The sequence below is a fragment of the Pipistrellus kuhlii genome, unplaced genomic scaffold, assembly GCF_014108245.1.
Source record: "Pipistrellus kuhlii isolate mPipKuh1 unplaced genomic scaffold, mPipKuh1.p scaffold_m20_p_14, whole genome shotgun sequence".
Lineage (NCBI taxonomy): Eukaryota > Metazoa > Chordata > Mammalia > Chiroptera > Vespertilionidae > Pipistrellus > Pipistrellus kuhlii.
Genome location: NW_023425449.1, coordinates 31046158 through 31070143, shown reverse-complemented (window position 1 = coordinate 31070143; position 23986 = coordinate 31046158). Strand labels below are relative to the sequence as shown.

The window sequence follows — 23986 nt, the reverse complement described above, 5'->3', positions numbered from 1 at the left end:
GGAAGGAACGTATAGGAGCCAAATCATAAAGGTCCTTTTAGGCCATGGTCATGAGCTTGATTTTAAGTGCAATAGGAAGTCACTCGAAGGATTATACTGTATTTTTATTTTTTTAAATATATTTTATTGATTTTTGTACAGAGAGGAAGAGAGAGAGATAGAGAGCTAGAAACATTGATGAGAGAGAGTCATCGATCAGCTGCCTCTTGCACACCCCCTACAGGGGATATGCCCGCAACCAAGGTACATGCCCTTGACCGGAATCGAACCTAGGACCCTTCAGTCCCCAAGCCGACGCTCTATCCATTGAGCCAAACTGGCTTCAGCTTGAAGGATTATAGTTTAACAGAATTCTTTATCAGCAGTGAAGAATAATTGCAAGAATGACAGTAGCCCTAGCCTGGCTCCTGAATAGAGTGTTGACCTGAGGAATGAAGGTTCTCGGGTTCGATTCTGGTCAACGGCATGTTCCTAGGTTGCAGGCTAGATTCTCGGCCCCAGTATGTGATGTTCAAGTGGCAGCCAATCAATGTGTTTCTTTCACATCAATGTTTCTATCTCTTTGTCTTTTCCCCTCTCTTCCACTTTCTCTAAAAGATCAATGGAAAAATATCCTTGAATAAGGATTAACAACAACAAAGAATGACAGTAAAGTGACCAGATGGGAGACTACCATAGAGGTTAGATATGAGAAGATAGCTGCTTGGAGATGAAAAGGAATGAATGAATTACAGGTTGAACCCATAGAACTTGCCTATTGAATAGGATATGTAGTAATAAAAAAAATAAAAATAAAAAAAAGAATCAAGGATGACTCCTAGCTCCTATGTGAGGAACTGGGGAGATAGTGGTACCCTGTAAAGGCTGGGGAATACAAGGGAGGAATAAAATAATTCCTTCTATTGAAATATCTATTGGACATTGAAATGGATATGTCAAGTAGGTATTCTGAAGTTTAAAGGAGAAATAAGATTGGAAAGTTTGGGAGTCAACAGCATTTATATGATATTTAGAACCATGCAACTGGGTAAAAGATAGTAGAGACAAAAAATAAATGAGGCTAATATTAAGCACAGAAACAATCCAATACTTTAGATGAGAAGGCACCAGAAGCCAATGATGCAAGAGAAGACAAGAGAAAAAAGAACTTCTAGAAAGAGGGAATGGCCACTTGCACTGAATGCTATTGAATGGTTGACATGAGAGCAGATAAGATGTTAATAAAAATGCATTCGATTTAACAACAAACTAAGTTGGGTCAAGAATATATTACGTATGTTTCAGAACAGAGTGCCTTGGCAAGGGTTTGCATTGTTTTTCTTCTACCCAAAGCCACAGAAACTTACTGGAAACTTTCTTCCTTGTTATGGTTTGAGAAACTGCATGCTTTTCACAAAATATTTCCCATACCTGAAATTTCCACATATAAACTAAAAAATAAGAGAAAGGAAAATGAAAAGACTATGTGGATATAATACCTTAAAAAGAAAACATTCAGCAAATCCAGAGGTTTGTATATGCCAAAGGTTGCTTTTCCCTCCCATTAGAGAAGATATACAAAGAGTGAGGACAAAATCTCAAGTTCTTTTATTTCCAGCAAGAAGACACAAGCAATAAAAAATGCCCAGCCACAGCTTCGTGGAAATCTGAATATAATAATCTTGCATGGGGTTCACTTGAAATGTGCCTTTGTGGTCCATTTTACATCATCCTCTGAAAGCTTAATCAAAGGACATGTTGAAGTTTAGCAACATAATGTTAACCTATTTCTCTGTATGTATTCCTGGGGCCAAATCTCCATTTTTTTTTTTTACTTTAATTTTTCCATTATTTGCGCTCATTGATTGAAATTGCCCAGAAGCTGCTGACATCAAACCCTGTGCCATGGGAGAGAAAGCTCAACATGCCATACATTAGGTCACTGACATCCATCCTAAGAGACTTCAGCGACAGACAGCTTTGTGCCAATGGGAAAAAGAAGTGGACATCATTAGAGAATCCTCACAAAACCACTGTAATTACCCCAAGGTTTTTAGCATTGGAGCAGCTGTTTGATACGAACGACCATAGGTTCCTCAAATGCATCGACAGAAAATATATGAAATAAGATAAATGAAAAAAAAAAAAAAAAGGTCCCTTGGATGGTTAAATAACTTTGAATCTTCCAATCAAGGTTATGGTTTGAGCAGTGAGGAAGATAGTTAAGAAAATTTAAAAGGAACACAAATAACAAGGAAAAGTACTGCCATGACAACTAAAATACTAGAGCTCTGTGAAAGGATTAAGAAAAAGAAACAGAGAGAAATGGGTCAATGGGAAACACAGATTTTCCAAAGCAATATCCATGCCCTAGCCTAGAGCTGCAGTGGGGAGGCCACGTTAGAGGTGGAGGAGCAGGACCTGGAAAAAGTGGGGAGGCTAAGTGGCTTCTGTCCTTCCTGCTATTTTGGGTTTCATTCCCTTACCTCTTACTTCTACAGATCCACAGCTGTCTAACCCTACCCTCATCTCTCCTATTCACTAACCCAAAGCTGGTCCCACACAGAGAATTGGGGCAGCAGAAGAGGAAGTGGGGACAGTGGAGAAGTAGAGGAGGAAATGAAAGAGAAGCTTAATCTAGTCTTTTTCTTTCCATGTATGTAGCCCTCTAAGCAAATATTTAAAAATGGTTCCATATAATTTCTCCTTTATAATTCCTGTCCTGCTCCTAACCCCAGATCCATTCATCCATGCACTCATTCATTTCTTCTTATCCATCCATTCAAAACACCTATCATGTGGCAACACTTATTAGACAACAGCAAGCAAAAACAGATACAGTCCTTGGCCCTGAAGAGCTCTCAGCATTGAGAGGAAAAGAAACATTAAGCAAATAATCTGGCAAAAACAAATATAAAAATGCACCCATGGTGAGTAGTACAAAGTGGAAGTATGTGGCTCTGAGAGCCTATAATAGGGGGATTTGCCTTAGTTAGGAAACTCAGTGACAGCTTCCCTTAGGAAGGGATTGCTGAGCTGCTCTCTGAGAGAAAAGGGTTTACCAGGTAAATAGAATAGCTTGTGCAAAGGCCCTGAGGCAGGTCAAAGCATGCAAAAATGAGAAACAGGAAGCAGAGTGAAGGTGAACCATAGTGCAAATAAATTGGTGGGTAAAAGTTGCATAGGTCATAATAGAGGTTTGTCTTCATCCTAAGAACAATGAGGAGACACTAAAGGTGTTTAAGCCAGGAGTAAAGTAATTAGCATTTTGAAAAGATCAGTATGGCTACAGTGTAGAGAAAGTATGTCAAACTCACAGCCCCTGGGCCATATGCGACCCACAATGAATATTTTTGCAGCCCAACCAATATAACAATATGTAAGAAACGTTTTAATAAAAATTTCGTAACTTAATTTTTTACAATATCCTGTTATACATAATTATTAATAATGAACTACAATGTTCGCTAATGACAGATTACTATCATCATGTTGCATTCATTTCCCTTACGTGCCTTACTCACAGGCGCACCATTTCTCTCCACTAATACTAGCAGCAATTGCCACATCATTAGTCTTGGACTAAGTTGTTTGGTGTGTGCAACAGGAAATAGTTCACCTTCGGAGAATGAGAAAAATAGGTGTATTTGTGTTATGCTTATTAATGTGTGCATTTATTCAGTGTCTAGTAAGTTAATGTTCAAGAAAAAATATTGATTTTTATTAAAATGTTCTATTATTTTATGTTAACGATTACTCATTTATTTCAGCCCCTTGTATTCAGCATGTCTCTATCAAAAGAAACCTACGTTTCTATGAAAATTAAAGCTTTTGTTTTTTTGCAGCCCACATAAACTTAAACCTTGTTTATTTGTCCCATATTAGCCTCTGAGTTTGACACGCTTGGTGTAGAGAATAGATTGGAAGAAGCCTGACTAGTTAGAAAGTGAGAGATGGTGGAAACTTGAATAGGGTTGGAATAAAAATGATACGAATGAACATATCAGAAAGCTGTTTAGGAAGTAAAGTAGACAGGATTTGGTGGTGATATAAGGAATGTAGCAGAAGTCAAGAGTCAAGCCTTGCACCATGGAAAACAGAGAACTCAAGAGTCAGGTTTGGGGAAGAGGGAGATCATGAGTTTTGATCAATTTTGAGATGCCTTTAAAATGTTACCTAGAAAATATCAGGCAGACACCTGGATACAGAGGACGGAGCTCAGTGGATAGTATAATTCTTCGGCAAATTGGTTAAGCAGTCACTGGAACTGCCATCCTGGATGAGACTGACTAGATATGCCAGTATGGTGAAAGGCTCAATGTGGCATCCCACAAAATCTGGTTCTTCTCACGTAGAGATGACCCTTCCTTTCTTGGTGTAATAGATGTGTTTTACTAATATCAACATGGACATTCTCCTTTTTGTGAAATGTCTGCATATAAATGCAGAATGGGGGGTGGGGGAAACGCATTTTTCTAGTCATGATTTTACATTTTGCTGTGGTCCAGGGAAGAAAAAATAAATAAATAAAACAAACACTGGGAGGAATAAATGTAAACTATGGAAAAGGAAGAAACCGAATTGATGCCACATCTGCTTCTGCTCCCCAGAGAGAACATTAGTGCTTGGGAAACTTGGCGATGCACTATGAGGAGCTTTTATAGCACCATCGCCACAGTCTTTGTTTCCCCCCTCTTTTAAATAGGTTGTTTTATGGCTGCCCTACCCAGGCAACAGTCTGCCAGGTATAGAACTGTTTTTTATGAGATGTTTTCTCTGTTCTCAAAAGCAACTTTTAGAAAACAGAATGTTTATACCTTAGAGATTCTTATGGTCATAAGGTTGTTACTTGGGGGGTTAGAGATTCATGCAAGATGCAGGAGCCTGAAGAATGTGGAATCACAAAGCCATGAAGGGGGAGCGGTGAGGAGGGAAGTGCTTCATAACTGAGACTGAGAAAGTCTGAGGTTGGCAATGTGATAAGATGATAAGGGATGAATCTAAAAGTTCAGAAGCCACAGACTGCAGGAGTGCCCAGTGATTAAGGAAGCAGAGGCAGTGGCATTGACTCATAACTTCAAATGTGGTCCTAGGACCAGAACTTCAGCCTCAAAAATGCAAAATCTCACCTTCTGCCCCAGACCTAACAAATCAGAAACTGCATTTAAATAAGATCCCTAGCCAAAACCGGTTTGGCTCAATGGATAGAGCGTCAGCTTGGGGACTGAAGGGTCCTAGGTTTGATTCCGGTCAAGGGCATGTACCTTGGTTGCAGGCATATCCCCAGTAGGGGGTGTGCAAGAGGCAGCTAATCGATGACTCTCTCTCATCGATGTTTCTAGCTCTCTCTCTCCCTTCCTCTCTGTACAAAATCAATAAAATATATTTTAAAAAATAAAATAAAAATAAATAAATAAATAAGATCCCTATGTGATTCTCAAGCACATAAAGTTTGAGACACACTGGTGTGGACTGGTACTTTTTCAAGAGTAGTGATGGTGGGAAAGAGACAGGATAAAAGCCAGAGGAGAAGGGGACAATGAAAGAGAAAGAAGATTCCCAGAGGAGGAGGCCTGTGGAAGAGGGGAAGGAATGGAGAGAACTAATTAATTTAGAAAATGAGGTGGGACTCTTTCTTGGTTGAGAAAAATGTGAAAGAAGAAAGGAAGTATGAGACCCAGAGCAGATAAATGAGAAAACTCTGTAGGTGGAGGACCCAATTCTTCCCAATAAAACTGGTGGCAAAGTCAGCCCTTGAGGAGGAGGAGAAAGAGAGGTTAGGCCACACAATACTCCATAGTTTAGAAACTCCTTCCTTTCACTCACAGTGCTCTTGTTTAAATAACATTCACTTTTGGTTAAAATTTCTTTGTATTTTTTTTCTATAGCTCCTTAAATAGCTATAGAAATATATTTCTTAAATAGGAGCTATAGAAAAAAATGTATTAAAATATTAAATACTTTAATGACCAGTTACAATAAAAGTTTTCATATCTCCAAGTAGTTGGATGAGCCATGAACTTCAATAGGGCCAACATTATATAACTTGCTGACACTATTAAATCAATTAAATACCATGATTATAAAAATTTATAAAATGTGAAAAATTTTTTAAATGTTAATTTATACCTAAAGTTTTTATGTCAGCAAAATTTGCTAAATAAATAAAATTATCGGAAAAGTTCATCTCACAGTCAAATATATTAGTGATTTACTTCATTAGTTTCCTGTTGGCCATTTATCATGAGGTAAAGTATCTTCGAGTAAATAGTGGAAATAAAAATTTTGATGTGTTTGCCTCTTATATAAACTAAATATTTTATAAGACACCAACGAACGAATAAACCAATATGGCCTGTCATGTTTTTCCAGTTTCTAATTTATTCAACCTCTGCTCAGTATTGATCCTGACAAGCAGAGTAACCAGAAGATAAATTTATTTACTCCACAGTTTAGTCAGAAACAAGCCAAAAATTATAGATTTTCCCAGGCAGATGATGACAGGCAGTCAGGGGGATGACAAATGGCTGTCTTTAGATTTAGTGAAGACAGTTGGGCCAGACGTTTCCGATAAAAATTGGAGCATGCTGGTCAGATACAGGTTCGTCCGTGGCCATCATTAATTGCAGAGGGAGCCCTGCCAGTGCTGCCGGCGCCCCTACAGGAGCCCAGCGCCAGCCCTGCATGGGAAAGAGAGCTGGCTCCTCGGGATTCGGCAGCGCTCTAAGTGATAGCATGACATGATCATTTATCAAACAGAGACTGTCCAGAAAAGTGTCTGCTCCCTTTAGGAACTTATTGAAGAATAGGAAAATGAAAGCGTTTTATTAAAGACAGGAAGGCAATGAGCAACCAGAGCGTATCCAAAGGGTAATCATATTTCAGCACAGGATTAGTTTAGTCTTAAATAAACATGCACTGGAGGGAGTATATTGAGGGTCATTTATCAAGTGAGCAGCAATTAACAAAACTCTACAGGACTCTTTTATCTATGAAAATGTAAAGTTCTCCTATTGTTATTATGACTTAACTTTTGGGTGATGGGACATCGTATTCAACAGTAAAAAATATAATGCACAATTCGTTCCTTAGAGGTTTTTAGACTACGAGAAATAGAGAGAAACTCTCACATAAAGTAATTATGGCTGTATCAAACACTGTTAAATAAATGCTGTAAGAGAAAAGGGGAAGTGAGGGAGAGAGACAAAAGCATCAATGGTAATAGAATTATCAATTGGCTGCTTCTTGCATGCCCCCACTGGGGATCAAGCCCACGACCCAGGTTATGTGTCCTGACCAGGAATTGAACAGTGACCTCCTGTTTCATAGGTTCATGCTCAACTACTGAGCCACTCCAGCCAGGCTAATTTTCATTCTCTTAATTGTGGTCAACAGAGAAGCTTTTGGTCCACTGTCATGTAGTTGACTTATAAGAAAGCTCTCTTCAAAAGTTGTAACTTCATCCTTCAGTCCTGAGCCCTGGATTATGCTCTCCACAGAATTATCAACATTTATTTTTATTAGCAGCAACATATCTGCTTTCAAGTAATGTTTTGTTCTATTAATGGTAGTTTTCCTTTCCTTTATTTTTTGCCTTTGGTTACTGAATTTTATAAAAGCAATTCAAGGCTATAGAGTAGAAAACAGTTTCTGCATTGCTTGTTCTTAAGTAATTCATACAGACTAAATTTATCTGATTTCAAAAATTAAAAACAGAACTCTATGATACATATAATAGTCCAAGTATATTTCACTTCCGTTAAATATCTAAAATAAAATATACATATTAAAAAATGAGGAAGGAGAGAAAACAAGAAAAGGGACAAAAAACAAGCATTGAACAAAAGAATTGTGACAATGGAAAAAGAAACCCAAATTGGGAGAAGGAGGGCAAACTGAGAGATCAGGTTCTTAAATGCTATTAGTCTGTTTTCCTGACATTCATTTGGATTGTAGACCATGGTATAACTTAACTACTCCTTAAAATATCAATTAGCTGATTTTCTTGTAACTATAAAAACACACAAATGGCTGGTTTGGCTCAGTGGATAGAGCGTCGGTCGGCGGACTGAAAGGTCCCAGGTTCGATTCCGGTCAAGGGCATGTACATGGGTTGTGGGCACATCCCCAGTAGGGGGTGTGCAGGAGGCAGCTGGTCGATGATTCTCTCTCAGCGATGTTTCTAACTATCTATCCCTCTCCCTTCCTCTCTGTGAAAAATCAATAAAATATATTTTTTAAAAACCGAAAAACACAAATGTTTATGATATACATGAAACAAAACTGTACCCACATGACAGTTTAAAAAAGAAATTCCTATGCTCAAAAAAGAAGGCCAAAAGGATATATGACAACATTTTGAAAATGATCTTTGGATGATAAGCATGCAAGTGATTTTTTTCTCATATTTTTCCCTTGACCTTTTCACAGATTTTTAAAATAAATAAGTATTATTTTATAAAATAAAAAGTAAATACTGTTTGCAATGCCAATGGACTGCTTACTCACTGCTCCTTAATTGCCTTAATCTGGACACTTCCATAAATTCCACTAAGAGCCAAAACCGGTTTGGCTCAGTGGTAGAGTGTCGGTCTGCGGACTGAAAGGAACCAGGTTCGATTCCGGTCAAAGGCATGTACATTGGTTGCAGGCACATCCCCGGTAGGGCATGTGCAAAAGGCAGCTGGTCGATGTTTCTCTCTCATTGACGTTTCTAGCTCTCAATCCCTCTCTCCTCCTCTCTGTAAAAAATCAATAAAATATATTTTTTTTAAAAAGAGTTCAGTGTTGGACATATTACATTTTAAAAATAAATAAATAAATAAATAAATAAATAAATAAATAAATAAATTCCACTAGGAATAGAGCATCTTCTGCAGGATGGATGAATGGCCAGAGGGGCAAAAGTTTTTTTCTAAACTGGGTCTCTTTAAGGGAATATGACAAAGAACAATTCCCTGGCCCCCAAACTCAGGACCTCATTTTTTGACTTCTCTTTAGCCACTTTCCATTATTAGTATAGACCATTATATCAAAAAATGATTTACCATACACCTTCTAAGTAGCTGGCACTGAGCTAGAACTCCACAAAAAAAGCAGTAATTACTTTTATAAACAATTAACTGAATGAAAATATATGGGTAATTATGAAATATTTTGTCTTTTTCTTCTATAATTATAGGATTTGGAATTTTTACTGAGCAAATTGATGAAGCTGTGGAAAACGGATCTAAAAGGAAATCCTGTTTGTCTCAAACCAAAATACAGAGACAGACTGATACTGGCCTCCAAATCACTCGGTACACATTTATATTAATATAATTTTCTTTGAAAAAGAGACCTGGTTCACTTTTTAGTTAGTTTATCAGCAAGTCTTCAGAAATATGTCATCTGGATCAACTGTATGGGGGGAGGTAAAAGAGGGTATAGGGAAGGTTAGTGGTGACAGGAGGATACTTGACTTAGGGTGGTGAGCACACAATATACAGGTGATACAGTATAAAACTGTACACCTGAAATCTATGTCATTTTATTAACCAAGGTCACCTACTAAATTCAATTTAAAAAGGCAGTTTTTAAAATGATCAACTTTAAATTCTATGTATTTTTAATAACACCAAAAGTTAAAATTGAAAAATAAAACATGAAAATATCTGCTGTTCAGAAATAATTAATCGAGGCGAGACTCTTTCTTTAAAAAAAAAAAATGTGGTTGTTACTAACAAAAATGGTTAGTCATAAATGTGTAGAATTTGCTCACCTTTTGCCAAATTTTCTCAGGCACAAGTCCTCTGAAGATCATTAGCCTCTTTAGCTTGGTTCTGTTGACCAAGGTTTTCACTGCTGACACGTGCCAAATGGTACCCTAAAAACAGATAGGAGTTCCTTTCATTTGAAAGTGCAGCAGGGTGGGGGGTCCTTCATGAGACCCTTAGAAATCATAACATTCCTCATTATGCACTATATTGGGGACTTAGACCAGCGAGGGATCAAGTTATCTATTGATAGCATCAGAGAGACAAGCCTGGTCTCTCCCAAAGGAGATTTATGAGCCAGTTTCCTATATCAGAACTTCAGTGACATGGGTATAAAAACTATGGCAAAACTCTTTTAAAGCTCATAGCTATAGTAAACCTTGATTAGTCATAACGTTAGTGCAGTGATTCTCTTGAGGGAGGATGGGATTGATACAGGGCATGTCAGAAATATCCAAGAAGGTTTTACACAATATTCTGCCCCCCATTTACCCCACCAGCCTAGGGTAGGGGACAGAGAACAGTCATGTATAATTTTTAAAGCTCTACAGATGATTCTGCCATGCACCACCCCCAACTGTCTATCTCCTCTTCTCTCTCCCCAGTGCACACAATTGTATTAGTCTACTTTCCTTAGGAAGCAGAGTAAGGTAATACAATTAATGTTTCATAATTAAGAATCTTCCAATGTTCATGAACCATTTCTGGAAACATTTCTCATGATACAGTACCATAGGCTGTAACAGATATGGAGACAAGTGTACTAATTTCCCAGTAAGGAGAACTTATTCAAAGTTTAAAAAAATAAATCATCTATAACATTTTATCATTATAAAATTTAATACATATTTCTTCTAGAAAATATTATTCATAATCCTACATAAATCTGTTTAGAATTTGGCATTTGGCCTTACAGTCTTTTTCTTCTATATATAACAAATTCTCTTTGATGTAGCTCACTTAATTTCTTTGTTTTTCCTAAATACAAAGCCAAAAAAACACACAAAGTTCATTGAAGGCCTGGTTTGATATGTCCCAGTAAAAGGAACTATATGGACCTATTTTCTGTTTTGTAAGTAACCCAGCCCTTATCAAACAGAATGGCAATCCACACACTTGTTTACTTAGTATGATGGAAGCAAATTTTGTGTTGAAAGCGGCTTATTAACACAGATCTCATGAGTCTCTGATCTTGTGTCCGTTACCGGACTCCCCCTTCTGAACCACCTCTACACCTAATAACCTCAAACGATATCATTTGCTAAAAGTTAGATAGAATCAGATTTACTGAGGCATAACCTAGTCATTCCTCAGCTTTGTCTGGAACATTAACATAAGGAAATGGGATTACTGTAAAAGATTTGGGTTTTTCACCCCTTATCCTTATAATAGATGTTTTAAAAATATGTACTGACTTACATATAACACATTCAAAAATATACTAATAAATTATACAATTAATAAAAACATATCTGGAAAGATATCAATATATACCAGTACAATGGTTAGGAAAACTAAGTGTAAAGAATGACCTTTAATATAAAGTTATAAGTACTAAGATGTATAATGATAAAACATTTAGCCAATTTCTTGCATTATAATTTGGAAAGTGCTATTATTCAGTTAAAATAAGTATAAGAGACAAGGTATAGAAACAATTATACTATTTCTAGAGTTTATGGTTCTAGTTTATATTTCCAGTTTCATCACTTGATTTGGATTATAACAATATTGTAGATCATATTTAAGTGCCATTGTTAACATTTTCAGTAGTACAATTAATATTTTATCAGGATATTGTCATTTTCTCTTATAAGAATATGACCCAAAAAATGTTTCTACATCCTTTCTACATCCTGGAATCTAGCAGAAGACATTACATGGATGATGAGAGAAAATATATTTAATTTTTTAAAACTGCTATATAAGGAAATTTTTCTAGAAAAGATAACATTTTATCTTAATGTTAATTTGAAGGCCACCTATATTCATGTGGTTAAAATAATATAAAATATAATTTTATAGAATACTATCAAAAGTTATTAAAGAAAAACACAGTAAGATGCTCATGATACAATATTTAAAAGTAGGTTGTAATGCTGTATAAATAGAGAATTTGAATTTTATATAATACACATATATACATACATAGAAAACAAAAAATTGCTAAGAAATATACTAAAGTGTTATCAGCCCTAGCCAGTTTGGCTCAGTGGATAGAGCGTGGCCTGCAAATTGAAGGGTCCCAGGTTCAATTCTGGCCAAGGGTACATGCCCAGGTTGCTAGCTCAAACCCCAGTAGGGGGTGTGCAGGAGGGAGCTGATAGATGATTCTCTCTCATCATTGATGATTCTATCTCTCTCTCCCTCTCCCTTTCAAAAATCAATAAAAATATATTTAAAAATAAAGTGTTATCAGTGATTTTTAGTCATTATTTCTGGTGAAATACAGGCAATGTGTTGTTGTTGTTTTTTTGTTTTTTTTTTGTATTTTCCAAATACTTACAACATACAAAAATTATTTGTCTAATTTAAGATGTTTAATTTAAAAAAAATTTAAAGGAACAAAATGTAAATATAACTGAAATCTCATTTCAGAGAACCAAGGGGGCAGCTATGTGGGTTGTTCCTATTATATAGCCCATGTCCCAGGATATAATAAGCATTATTAATGTATGTGCTTTTAAAATAACATGTTACATATATAAATCTTCTTAGTTACTTTAAGATAAAAATATTTTTATTTTTCCTGAGAATAACCATAAAATTATTTATTTTATTTTTTAATATTTCTTTATTGATTTCAGAGAGGAAGGGAGAGGGAGAGAGAGATAGAAACATCAATGAGGAGAGAATCATTGATTGGCTTCCTCCTGTGCACCCCCCAATGGGGGTCGAGCCCACAACCCGGGCATGTGCCCTTGGCCAGAATCGAACCTGTGACCTTCATTCCACAGGCCGATGCTCTGTCTACTGAGCCAAACCAGCTAGGGCATAACCATAAAAAATAATAATATAATTTAAATATGATCCTTGAAGGATCATCAAATTCTGTTTACAATGATTATCTTTGTCAGTGAAGGAGAGGTATGGGTAGTAATTACATCCATGTTTTATGTTTTTCCCTCATCCTGTTTCAGTTACTTATAATAAGCACATATTTTGTTGAAATCATTAAAAAATAATTAAAAATAAATAAAATCTAGACAAAAATACAGAAATTGTGTAAATAAGGTATTTTAAAAAGATACTTATTTCAGCATATAGAGTAACAAGTTTATGTGCCCCTGAACAATAAATATATATATCTTACATATATAGTGACATATCTATATTATATTTTAATATCTTTTTTATCTAGACTGTCTTGATGGAAAAGAAATTAAAAGCATGGAAAGACAATTTTTAATAAATTGGAAAGCATCCAAAGATGCCAAGAAAATCAGCAAGAAAAGGAACAGTAAGAAAGAGGATGACAGTATCCCATATATCAGTAAGTAGACTGCCATTCATTAGTTGACACTGCTACTAGCAAAGGGAATGAATATTCTCAACAAAAAATTTCATTCAGAAGGAAACCTGTAAGTAGGTCTGTAGCAAATTTTGTTTAGATTTTGTTTAAAGTTTTTGATTTTTTAACTTATTTACAATTCCTAGGAAATTTAACCTGTAATGTTTATATCTGAATATGGTAGCCGCTATTAGCTAAACCTATGTTTGGTTCCTACCGCGTATAACTGTATCAGCTATGTAAAGAGAGAGCCATAAGGGTAGAGGGAAATGTGTACATTTCTATCTGGCCAAAGTGCCTGGTATTAGTTATGTAAATGGTGAAACAACACCAGCTATGTAAAGTGTGAAACCTCAGTCATTAGTACTACCCTGTTTCCCTGAAAATAAGACAGTTTCTTATATTAATTTTTGCTCCAAAGATGCACTAGGTCTTATTTTCAGGGGATGTCTTATTTTTCCATGAAGAAGAACATGGTACACATTTATTGTTAAATGAAAATAAAGGAAATTCATTACCTGTATATGGTACGGTAGTATGGTAGTTGTCAACAAAAACCAGACAAACTGTGAATCCTACAGTATCAAGAATTTACTCATTTATTCAATGATAATCATGTCATCTTCTGGAACATCATTATAACAATCCAATTCCTGAATTTCCTGGTGAATTTCTTGTGACTCAATTTCTTTCAGAATCAGTGGACCAAATCTCTCATGTTTAGCCTGGGGGGGGGCGCTTATTTTCGGGGGATGCCTTATATTTCATTCAGAAGGAAACCTGTAAGTAGGTCTTATTTTCGGAGAATGTCTTATTTTTGGGGAAACACGGTAGTATATTTGTTTAGCAACAGTGCAAAAATTACATTTTTCATCAAGATAGAAAATAAAAATGTAACACAACCACTTCTGTAGCCTATACTTGTGACATGTCTCCTTTCTTATGTACAATCCCAACAGTTGCATATCCTATCTAATAAAAAAGTAATATGCAAATTGACCATCACTCCAAGACACAAGATGGCCGCCCCCATGTGGTCAATGATGGCTGCCCCCATGTAGGCACAGATGGCCACCACAGATGGCCTGTAGAGGAGGGCAGTTGTAGGCAGTTAGGGGTAACCAAGCCAGCAGAGGAGGACAGTTGGGGAAGACCAGGCAAGCAAGGGAGGGCAGTTGGGGAAGGACCAGGCCTGGAGGGGAGAGCAGTTGGGGGCAACCAGGCCTACAGGAAAGGGCAGTTGTGGGCGATCAGGCAAGCAGGGAGTGTAGTTAGGGGTGACCGGGCTGGCAGAGGAGGGCAGTTGGAGGGGACCAGGCCAGCAGGAGAGGACAGTTAGGGGTGACAGGACCAGCATGGGAGGGCAGTTGGGGGCGACCAGGTCTGCAGGGGAGGGCAGTTAGGAGCATTTGGGCTGGCTGGGGAGCAGTTAGGCATTGGTGAGGCTGGCAGGGGAGTTGTTAGGGGGTGATCAGACTGGGAGGCAGAAGTGGCTAGGGACAATCAGGCAGAGGCAGGCGAGCTATTGGTAGCCACCAGTTCTGGATTGTGAAAGGGATGTCAGACTGCCAGCAGTTGGAGCCAGCAGTCCTGGATTGTGAGAGGCATGCACTAAATGGGCAGTCGGACATCCCTTAAAGGGTTCCAGATTGGAGAGGGTGCAGGCTGGGCTGAGGGACACCCCCCTTCCCTGCGTGAATTTCATGCACTGGGTCTCTAGTTTTGATTATAATTCGCCTAAGGTTGTTTTACAAAGGACATGCCAACCTGCCTTTCCTAAGTAATGAAACTAAATGTAGCTAAGTGTAATGGGTAACAAGTATCTTTATCATCTTGGGGAGCATCCTAGAATTCACTCTTCCCAGATTCTGTAGTACACACATTGGAATAAGCCCCTTCCTTCACTGCCATCTCTACCCAAATGATGATACAGTTCTGATCCTCTCAATCTTAAAACATGACATTGCTCAACACATACATGTATACAGCTCTATCCTTAATATGTGGCCAACAGTTAACGCTATAGTCTTTATGAAAAGGCTGTTATTACTGCTCAAGAGAAACAGAAAGCAGGAATTAAAGTCTAGAAAATACAATTTAACCCTTTGCACTCCGAACCATTCTGGACATTGGCTACCAGCTACTCCACGCTACTTTGGGGCGGACACGTGCGTTAAATTAACTCAATTCCCCATAATCACTAATAAACTGCAATGTCCCCCCTGAGAGGGGACATCCGAGTGATATGCTAGAATTCCAATGTCCCCTGAGAGGGGACAGCAGAGTGCAAAGGGTTAAAATCTACAATATACTTTCAGATGTTTAGAAGAGCTAAGATTAATCTTTTAAAGAAACCCAGTATAACCAAATGCATCATAAGTGAACAGAAAGTCTTAGAGTAATTTTTGTACTCTCTGACCTTTTACATACTTTTGATAGCCTTGTAAATTTGGAGTTCCATATTAGAGATACATGCTAAGGCAATAAGGACTATGACCTCAAACTTCAAAGATTTTACAATAAAAGACTTGTCCTAAATATAATCACATAACTATATAACTCAAAATTGAAAACAAAATCACTTTAACAAAATGCAAAATATGTGTATATCGTTTCGTATTTATTTTTGTAGTGGAAACATTAATTTATTCATTTAATAAATGCTTATTGATATGTCCCAGACTATACTAGTCCCCAGGAATTAAAACTGATTGAGGCAGACCTCAGAGGGAAATCACTGCTGGAAAGGGAGAAGGACCTGTAATTATATGGAATGTTAAGTGCCAAAGTAAAGGCATGAACATATTCCAAAAACTGTACATGACTAATCTACTCCCTAAACACTCTAAAAAAGTAGGTTCAGAAAAGCAAAATACAAGTGCAGTTAATATTTATATTAATGTTAGTGTACCCATTTTGTCTATGAGCGTTGACTATAAATTTTCCTGTGTAGGTTTTTCTGTATAAAAGCCTATGATATTTTTATCTTGGATATTAATTTTTATTGGTTTTACCATGGTTCTATTTAACTTAATTCCATTTCATAAAATATAATTTTAGATAGTCTAATGCTCTGTCCACAATTATTAGTTTCACAGCAGAATGCTTTTAATTCTTTGTATGCAGGTACCTTTGAGGCAGTGCATCACATACTTCCTGTTTATTACCCACAAGTGGGTAAGCCAAAACTACTCTTTATCTCTGACTCTCTGAGATACATGGCTAATGAAAATGCACCTCCAGAAAACTCCCCAGATAATAACCCTAAAGTTATCGAAGAGACCAGGTATGTTCTGTCAAATCTTTGTGTGATTTGTCTTTTGGAGAAAAATGGGACATTCTCACTGTCAACAACAAAGGAAGACAGGCCCTTCATCTGACTCTCATAACTCACTGTTCTTAATTCTTGGCCAAGAACTGCCCCTCCTGGCTCCCCTCCCCGCCCAAAAGAGAAAGTTAACTGTTGCTCAGCCCAGTCACAAAGTTGAGGTACAAGAGTTAGTTCAACAAGAGCTGGGAGAGTTAGCCTGCGTTCCTAAGGTTCTTGGTTTGAAAGGGTATGTACCTGGGTTACAGGTTCCCCAATTGGCGTGTGTGTGGGAGGCAACCAAATAATGTGTGTCTCTCACCTCCCTCTGTCTTCCTCTCTGTGTCCCTCTCTCTCTTTCCTATCCTCTCTCCCTCCCTCCCTTCCTCCCTTCCTCCCTCCCTCCCTTCCATTCTCTATAAAAATCAATGGAAAATATATCCTCCTGTGAGGATTAACAACAACAACAACAAAAAGCTAAGAGTCACAACTAGACATTGAGGTAGGCAGGTAACTCAGAAAGGCCCCAGAAGCAGCAGGAAGAGATGTCTGAGTACTAAGCAGGGACTATATCAAAGGTGCTGTGAACTATGACAGTTGTGAACTGTGACATATACCACATATTTGTAGCTTCAAGCAAAACTGTAGTCACCAGGACTGTACTGACAAAAACAGCAAATAAATCACTCTACCCTTGTTTACCTTACTAGGAGAACACGAAATAAAGGCCCAGTAGATGACGATGGGTAGTCCACTATGTGAGTGGATGAAAACAGCAAGGGTGGCTGGTAGCAGGAAGGAGGGGAGAGGCTGGCTACTCTCACCACTTCTCCAAACCAAATGCTCTTATCTGGTGTCCCTGAAGGAGACCTAAGTTCATTGGATCCTCAAAGGGGCTTATGATCCAAAAAAATGGTTTTAAAAATCATTGTAAAAACAGGCAGTGGACATACTTTGGAAGGACATCCTTTGGAAGAGATTTCCTTTTTCAAGAACTCTGCTGAAGGTCAGGTGGGTTTGTCATGAGAGCCTCTCTGCAGGGTCCAAACGAGGGGTGAGGTCTTAGCTTTCTGTAATGGAGCCACAGGAAGACCCGTGAACAACAGTGCTGCACTGTCCACCACCATTCCCTGAAGGCTGGCATGGCCTTAGGGGAGGGGGGGTACTGAGAGTCTGGAAAAATGCTTCATCTGGGAAGAAGAAAAAAGAAGCCCTAGTTTTGGTCTCGCCTCCTCTCCATTCACACACGCATATGCACCAAAACTGGAAGCTGCATGAAAATTTGCTTTACTGCTTATGTACATTGTAATTACCATCAAAACCTTAGCCAGTTGGTCCATAGTACCCCAGACATTTTTTTAAAAAAGATTTACACAACTGGTGTCAATTCCACAACAGTGTTCTTGAGTTTTGCTTCTTGCCAAGCATTTTGAAAGGTCTTGCTAGTATATCATATATCATCCAGATAGAAAACAATAAAAAAATGGACAGAACCTCAGAAAACAATGTTAGTAAATTCTATACTCTGCCACACAGGCTAAGATCAGTTGTGAACTGTGACATATACCACATATTTGTAGCTTCAAGCAAAACTGTAGTCACCAGGACTGTACTGACAAAAACAGCAAATAAATCACTCTACCCTTGTTTTCCTTACTAGGAGAACACTAAATATAGAGCTAACTGCATTTTTAACTACTACATATGCTAAGATAGGCTACCCTAAAAGAAGCCAGAATAGAGGATACTGTTCTGTATTACATAAAGAATGTCCTTCTGCTTCTATCAGTGAAGTTATGTTCAATCCTTCAGTTTTATAATGTTAAAAAATATTAAAGATTTTAAATGTTTACTTCCTCAGGTGACATTTTTTACTGAGGACATATCAAAATACTGTTTTGCTATTGCCAAAGATTTGTCTTATTAAGTGGGAATATTAATTCTACATCTTGGATATAAAAGGTGAACAAATATATGATGGAATTTCATTAAGCTCCTGATATAGATTTTTAGGAAGTGTCTACTGCTGACATTTTACTAATTTAGTATAGAGCTAAGAGATGAAAAGAAAGCTAAAATATCAGTAAAATATTAAAAATAAAATATCAAAAAAAAGAAAAGAAAAAACCCAGCCCAAACACAAAGAATAGATTTTCAGTTTCTAAAAAGTTGATTCAAGTTACTCCTTCCCCTAATTGCCTTAAAGGGGAGAATGGGCAGACGAGTGGCCTACGGTCTGCATTTAATATTCCAGATGGGAGCCTACTCAGAGGTGGAAAGGAGCTTAGAGCCCTTTTTTCAAAATGCTGAAAGCATGTGACCCACACTCCTGTAAGGCTCCGCACGTTGGGAGCTGTGCCTGCATCCTTGTGGAACCCAGTGAGGCAACATCTGTGCGGTGACAGGGGAATGTTTCCCCCTCCTCTGTGAATGTGTGCAGTCTGTGCTCGTGTATATTTACACAAGCCCGCCTTCCCTACAGGGAGGAAAAAGTCAGACTCGTTGACGTTGTTTTTGACCCTCACACTGAACTTGATACTATCAATGTACGCTTTAATTAAAGATTAGTTCAAAACTATTTTTTTTATTTAAAGGCAGATTCTGAACTAATGTCTTCACGGTTCAGTTAAAAATAATCTATGCCCTTAAACAAAGCATGTACACATTGCTTCTTTCTGTGTTTGTCACAGATGTTTCCTCTCTTTTTAAACGTTAGGGGGTGCTTGAGCTGTAGTGATTTTTAAATAGACGTTAGATGCATTCATATATTGTAAATAAGATCAACTGAGGATACTGTACAGCACAATGCAACGAAAAATGCAAATTGATACTTGATTATTTAACTATCAAGTCTAAGCAATATTAATAGAACCAAATTATCTCTTTTGTTATTGCAAAAATAATAACTTTCTAGCTGTGTTAAATGCCCTTACTTAATTCAGATTCCTTTAAGGAATGTGAATCTCTGGGGCCCATAATTTGCAGGAAATGTTAACTGAATGTTATTTAACTATCAATAAAATACCTACTATATTCGGTTAGAATATGGAAGCTTTAAATTTCTTTGTTAAAAATGAACATTAAATCAGTAAAAATAATTTGCTTTCATCACTGTTAAGGCTATGTTTAAACAGTTGTAACAACAGATTTCCTATGTACTTCAAGAAGAATCTTTAAAACTTAGAAAATATTTCTATCTGAAAATTCTGGGATGATTTTATCTAAATGCTTTTAATTTTGCTGTGTTAAACCCTCAGTCTAATTAATTTTATAGGCAAAATAAACTTAGATGTATCAGTAATGAAGGTATAATGTTAAGATTTTGATTTGCAGTCTTGAAAGAACCCTTTTGAAATTAGGATACAACCTCCTTTAAAAAAAGCAATGTGGTAAGCAGCAAAGTTTTCAAAAGCAGTGTAAGAGAGCTTTGTGACTTCTAGGCTCAACTCTGTCAATGGCTTATTCTGTGAACAAGAGTTAAGTAAGATCTAATTTATGCGATTTGTATTAGTTATTTTACATTCTAATGTCTATTTTGAAAGCTGAATCTTCATTACCGAAACAAGTTTTAAAAAACTGCCGAAACCGGTTTGGCTTAATGGATAGAACCTGCGGACTGAAGGGTCCCAGGTTCAATTCTGGTCAAGGGCATCATGTACCTTGGTTGTGGGCACATCCCCAGTAGGGGGTCTGCAAGAGGCAGCTGATTGATGATTCTCTCATCGATGTTTCTAACTCTCTATCCCTCTCCCTTCCTCTCAGTAAAAAATATATATTAAAAAACAAACAGTAAAACCCTTTGAGATGAGAATACTATCAGCCCCATTTTATAGGTGGAGAAGCCACTCAGCAGAGCCCCGAGTCACACTACTGCCACAGGCAGAGCTAGGACCTGAGTCCATATCATTGACTCCAAAAGCCAAGCTCTCCACTACTCTGCAATGGGGTCTCAAAAACACTCCCAGGTCTAGGCAGGTAGAGGAAGTGAGGGACAGCCCTCGCTGGTTTGGCTCAGTGGGTAGAGCATCAGCCTGAAGGAAGTGAGGGAGTCGGTGAGCTGTCACTGAGGTGAATTGGAGAGCACATGTCCCACTAAAGGCAGCTGCGGGTACTTGGCTCCAAAGCAATGTAGCCAAGCATATATGCTCACCTTGAGATAGCAGCTGGCAAGCAAGATATCTAGATTGTGAAATCATCTAATTTTAAAATTATTGCATCTTTTTTCCCCCTTAAAATATCTATTAAAATAGATAAAAATAAAAAAATATGGTAATACTAGCGAGGATATGGAACAACTGGAGCTCTCAGGCATTACTGGTGGGAATGCAAAAATAGTACAGCCACTTTGGAAAATAGTTTGACATTCTTATGAAGTTAAACATTTACTGACCATATCTAGCAGTCCTACTCCTAGGTATTTTCTGAAGTGAAATGTACCTATACTCACACAAGAAACCAGACTTACAGGCTACAGACTGTATCACCCTAAGACATTCCGGCAAAGGCAAAACCATAGAGACATAAAACAGATTAGTAGTTGCCAAGGCTAGGGGTAAGCACAAGGGAATCTGATGGGGAGGAATACTGCAAATCTTTATTGTGGTGGAGGTTATATGACTTGTTTATCAAAACTTGTTCAACTATATAGTCAAAATAATGAACTTAACTATGTAAATTATATCTTAATAATGAGGGAAAGAGTGTAAAGATGAAGAAAAGCACCAACTATATAAAACCTTTTGTAATATAATATCTATACATATATATAATTAAGCAATATATCATCTTCACCGCTGTGTGATTATTTTACATTATAAAAACAGTGAATTAAGATGGCGAGTAATTTGACATATTTAGAAAAAAAGACAAGTATAATTTCAAGACATACATCACATTCTGTGAAGTAAAATTTATAGCACTCTAAAGCCATGTACTTTCTGGGATCCTAGACAAGAACTGCAGAGAATGATATACTATGAAAATAGTATCTGGATTATTAATGAGTCCAGTTAAAGCAGGCCCTTTATTGAGATAATAGATTCAAAAGTGTTTTTGCAGATTATGAAGAGCTCTACAAATAGTAAACAGAATAGTGTGGTTAAAAGCATAAGAATCAGGGTCAATCTACCTGGCTTAAATCCTGCCTGTGCCCCTTACTAGCTGTGTGACCTTGGACAAATTACTTAATCCCTCTGAGCTTTATGTTCTCAACTGTAAAATGTAAAATTCTCAAAGCATTTTCGTAAAGACCAAATGGAAAATATAGTACTTTTAAAAATATATACTTTTATTGATTTCAAAGAGGAGAAGGGAAAGGGAGAGAGAAATAGAAACATCAGCGATAGAGAATCATTGATTGGCTGCCTGCTGCACACCCCCCACTGGGGATCGAGCCTGCAACCTGGAATCAAACCCGGGACCTTTAGTCCACAGGTCAATGCTCTATCCACTGAGCCAAATCAGCGAGGGCACTATAGTACTTTTTGTAAAACACAGCACATATGAAGTTTTAAATAAGATGTACCAATTTATGTAACATTGAAAATTTGAACACTTTTATCTTTTAAATGTCTTTTTCCTCTTCCCCATCTAGTTTTAATTTAACTGCAAACTGGTTTCTTGCAGGAATTGGACTAATTTAGAGTCATCAGAGGATTCAGAGAACCTACTTAGAGTGGCAGCAGATAAGAAAAGGGGGTGGCCGGCAGTCATTGAACTTTTTACTTCAGTCCTTTCTTTGGTCCAGCGGCTGTTAGCCGCCATGGTGCCCCCTCCATGCCACCTCACAGGGTGGGTTAGGGTGAGGATTGGAGATGCCAAGGGTGCAAATTTTTTTGTCCCAGGCACCTAATTAGCCTCACCCTAAGCTTGTCCCACCTCCCCTCCAATGTTCCATTTTCACATCTCTCCCAACTCAGAGTTTCCTGTTCTTCCCTGCCCTGGCAATGAATCTTTGTTTCTGCATTCTTGAAATTCTGAAAAGATTTACAGTTTGGTGACTAACCATTAGCCTTTACTGCTGCTGTTGTTTCCTAGATTCTATGTTTGCTACCTGTTTTGAATAACTTTCATTTTTGAAATAATTTAACATTAGGTTTTCCCCCCTTCTATTAACAGGAATCTCTCTGAAGGAATCTGAAATGTTTTGACAAAAAGTGATGAACATGAACCTACTTTCATCGTCTGTATAATCCAAAAGTAAAAAATTTTGTTTGTAAAAAAACACGTCAATTCAATCTTAAGAGGCTTGCAACGTTTTGGTGTTTGGGGTGTGTGTGTGTGTGTGTGTGTGTGTGTGTGTGTGTGTGTGTGTTTTGGGGTGGGGTGTTTCACCTTTATATTGTAGAACTAGGTAACATCAACTTTTGTGGTTGTATATTTATATTATTATATGAGAAAAACCTTTAAGTTCTAGTCCAATTTGCTTCTTTATTGAATCTGAAGCATTGCTTTCCAGTTGTTTTATACCTCATTACATACCACTTACTGGCAAAATAAAGACGTGCTTTCTCACTCGTAAGAAAGGAATCCTTTCTTTCTTTTTTTTTTTTTTTTTGAACCAATGGTGTCTTGGCGTGCTTCTGTCGTAAAGTACATCTAACTACAGTTACTGAACGACATAGAAGCCTGAGGATTATTCTGATTCACGAATATAACCCAAGTGTTGAACGATACATTCAAATGCCACCGTTACTGTGTAGTATTTGATACTTCCAATGTGAAAATGTGTTGTAAAGTATGAAACTGTATCGCGTATACAAGAACAGAGTCATGGATGGCATCATGAGTTTGTTATTCCGTCTTGACCCCCAAAAAAGATTTTATTTTTTCAAAAAAGATTTTCAATGTCCTGCTCTTCGAATTGTATAGGCACCGTTTCAAGGATGCTCTACTGATTAGTTTCTAGAAAACGTGCGTCCACTCAGACTCCGGGTGGGGAGCGGAGCGCCGGGGCAGGGCCGCCGGGCCGCACGCTCCCCGCGGGTCCCCGCACGCCGGGCGCCTGGCGAGCTCCCCGCGGGGACGGGGCCGGCCGGGACTCCCGCACTTGACGTCCGACTAGGACAAGCGGCGCCCCCGGGGGCACCGTGTGGCCGCGAAGGGTCTCCACCCAGGGGAGAAGCGACCGCCACCCTAGGGCCGGGGCAGGTGTGGGGGGATCTCCTGAAATCGCCCCGACTGCGGGGCGTTCGGGAGGGAGTGCGGTTCGTGGCGGCGCGGCTCGCAAACGCGTCCCGGAGCGCGGAGGTGGGGCTCGGGCTCTCGGTCCTCGGGACCACGGGAAACGTTTACCTGATGGGAAAGAAACACTGACTGCCTCACGGAAAAGTGAAGGTCCGCCCCATGAAACGTCAGAGCTCCTGCAAGGCGCCCGGACGCCCACCGGTGACCCGCGAAGCCGCGCTGACGCTCCGGAGCCCGGAGCCCGGACTC

The 23986-nt window shown here is 38.2% G+C and overlaps 1 protein-coding gene and 1 long non-coding RNA gene across 2 annotated transcripts in view; one reads left to right on the top strand and one right to left on the bottom strand.

Moving 5' to 3' along the window:
- PPP1R42 (protein phosphatase 1 regulatory subunit 42) overlaps positions 1–22775 on the top strand; it is a 39641-nt gene extending 16866 nt beyond the window's left edge. Inside the window, exons 6-9 of the mRNA XM_045581466.1 lie at positions 9161–9278; positions 13096–13227; positions 16372–16531; positions 22670–22775. Coding sequence (XP_045437422.1) covers positions 9161–9278; positions 13096–13227; positions 16372–16531; positions 22670–22691 — 432 coding nt within the window. The 3' untranslated portion in view covers positions 22692–22775. The remainder of the gene's footprint in view (positions 1–9160; positions 9279–13095; positions 13228–16371; positions 16532–22669) is intronic.
- On the bottom strand, positions 1514–23900 carry LOC123652311. The gene is made up of 3 exons (XR_006741587.1): positions 23846–23900; positions 9740–9844; positions 1514–1957 (listed from the first exon to the last, which is right to left on the bottom strand). It is a non-coding gene; the product is annotated as an uncharacterized LOC123652311 (long non-coding RNA).
- Between the last annotated feature and the right edge of the window lie 86 nt (positions 23901–23986).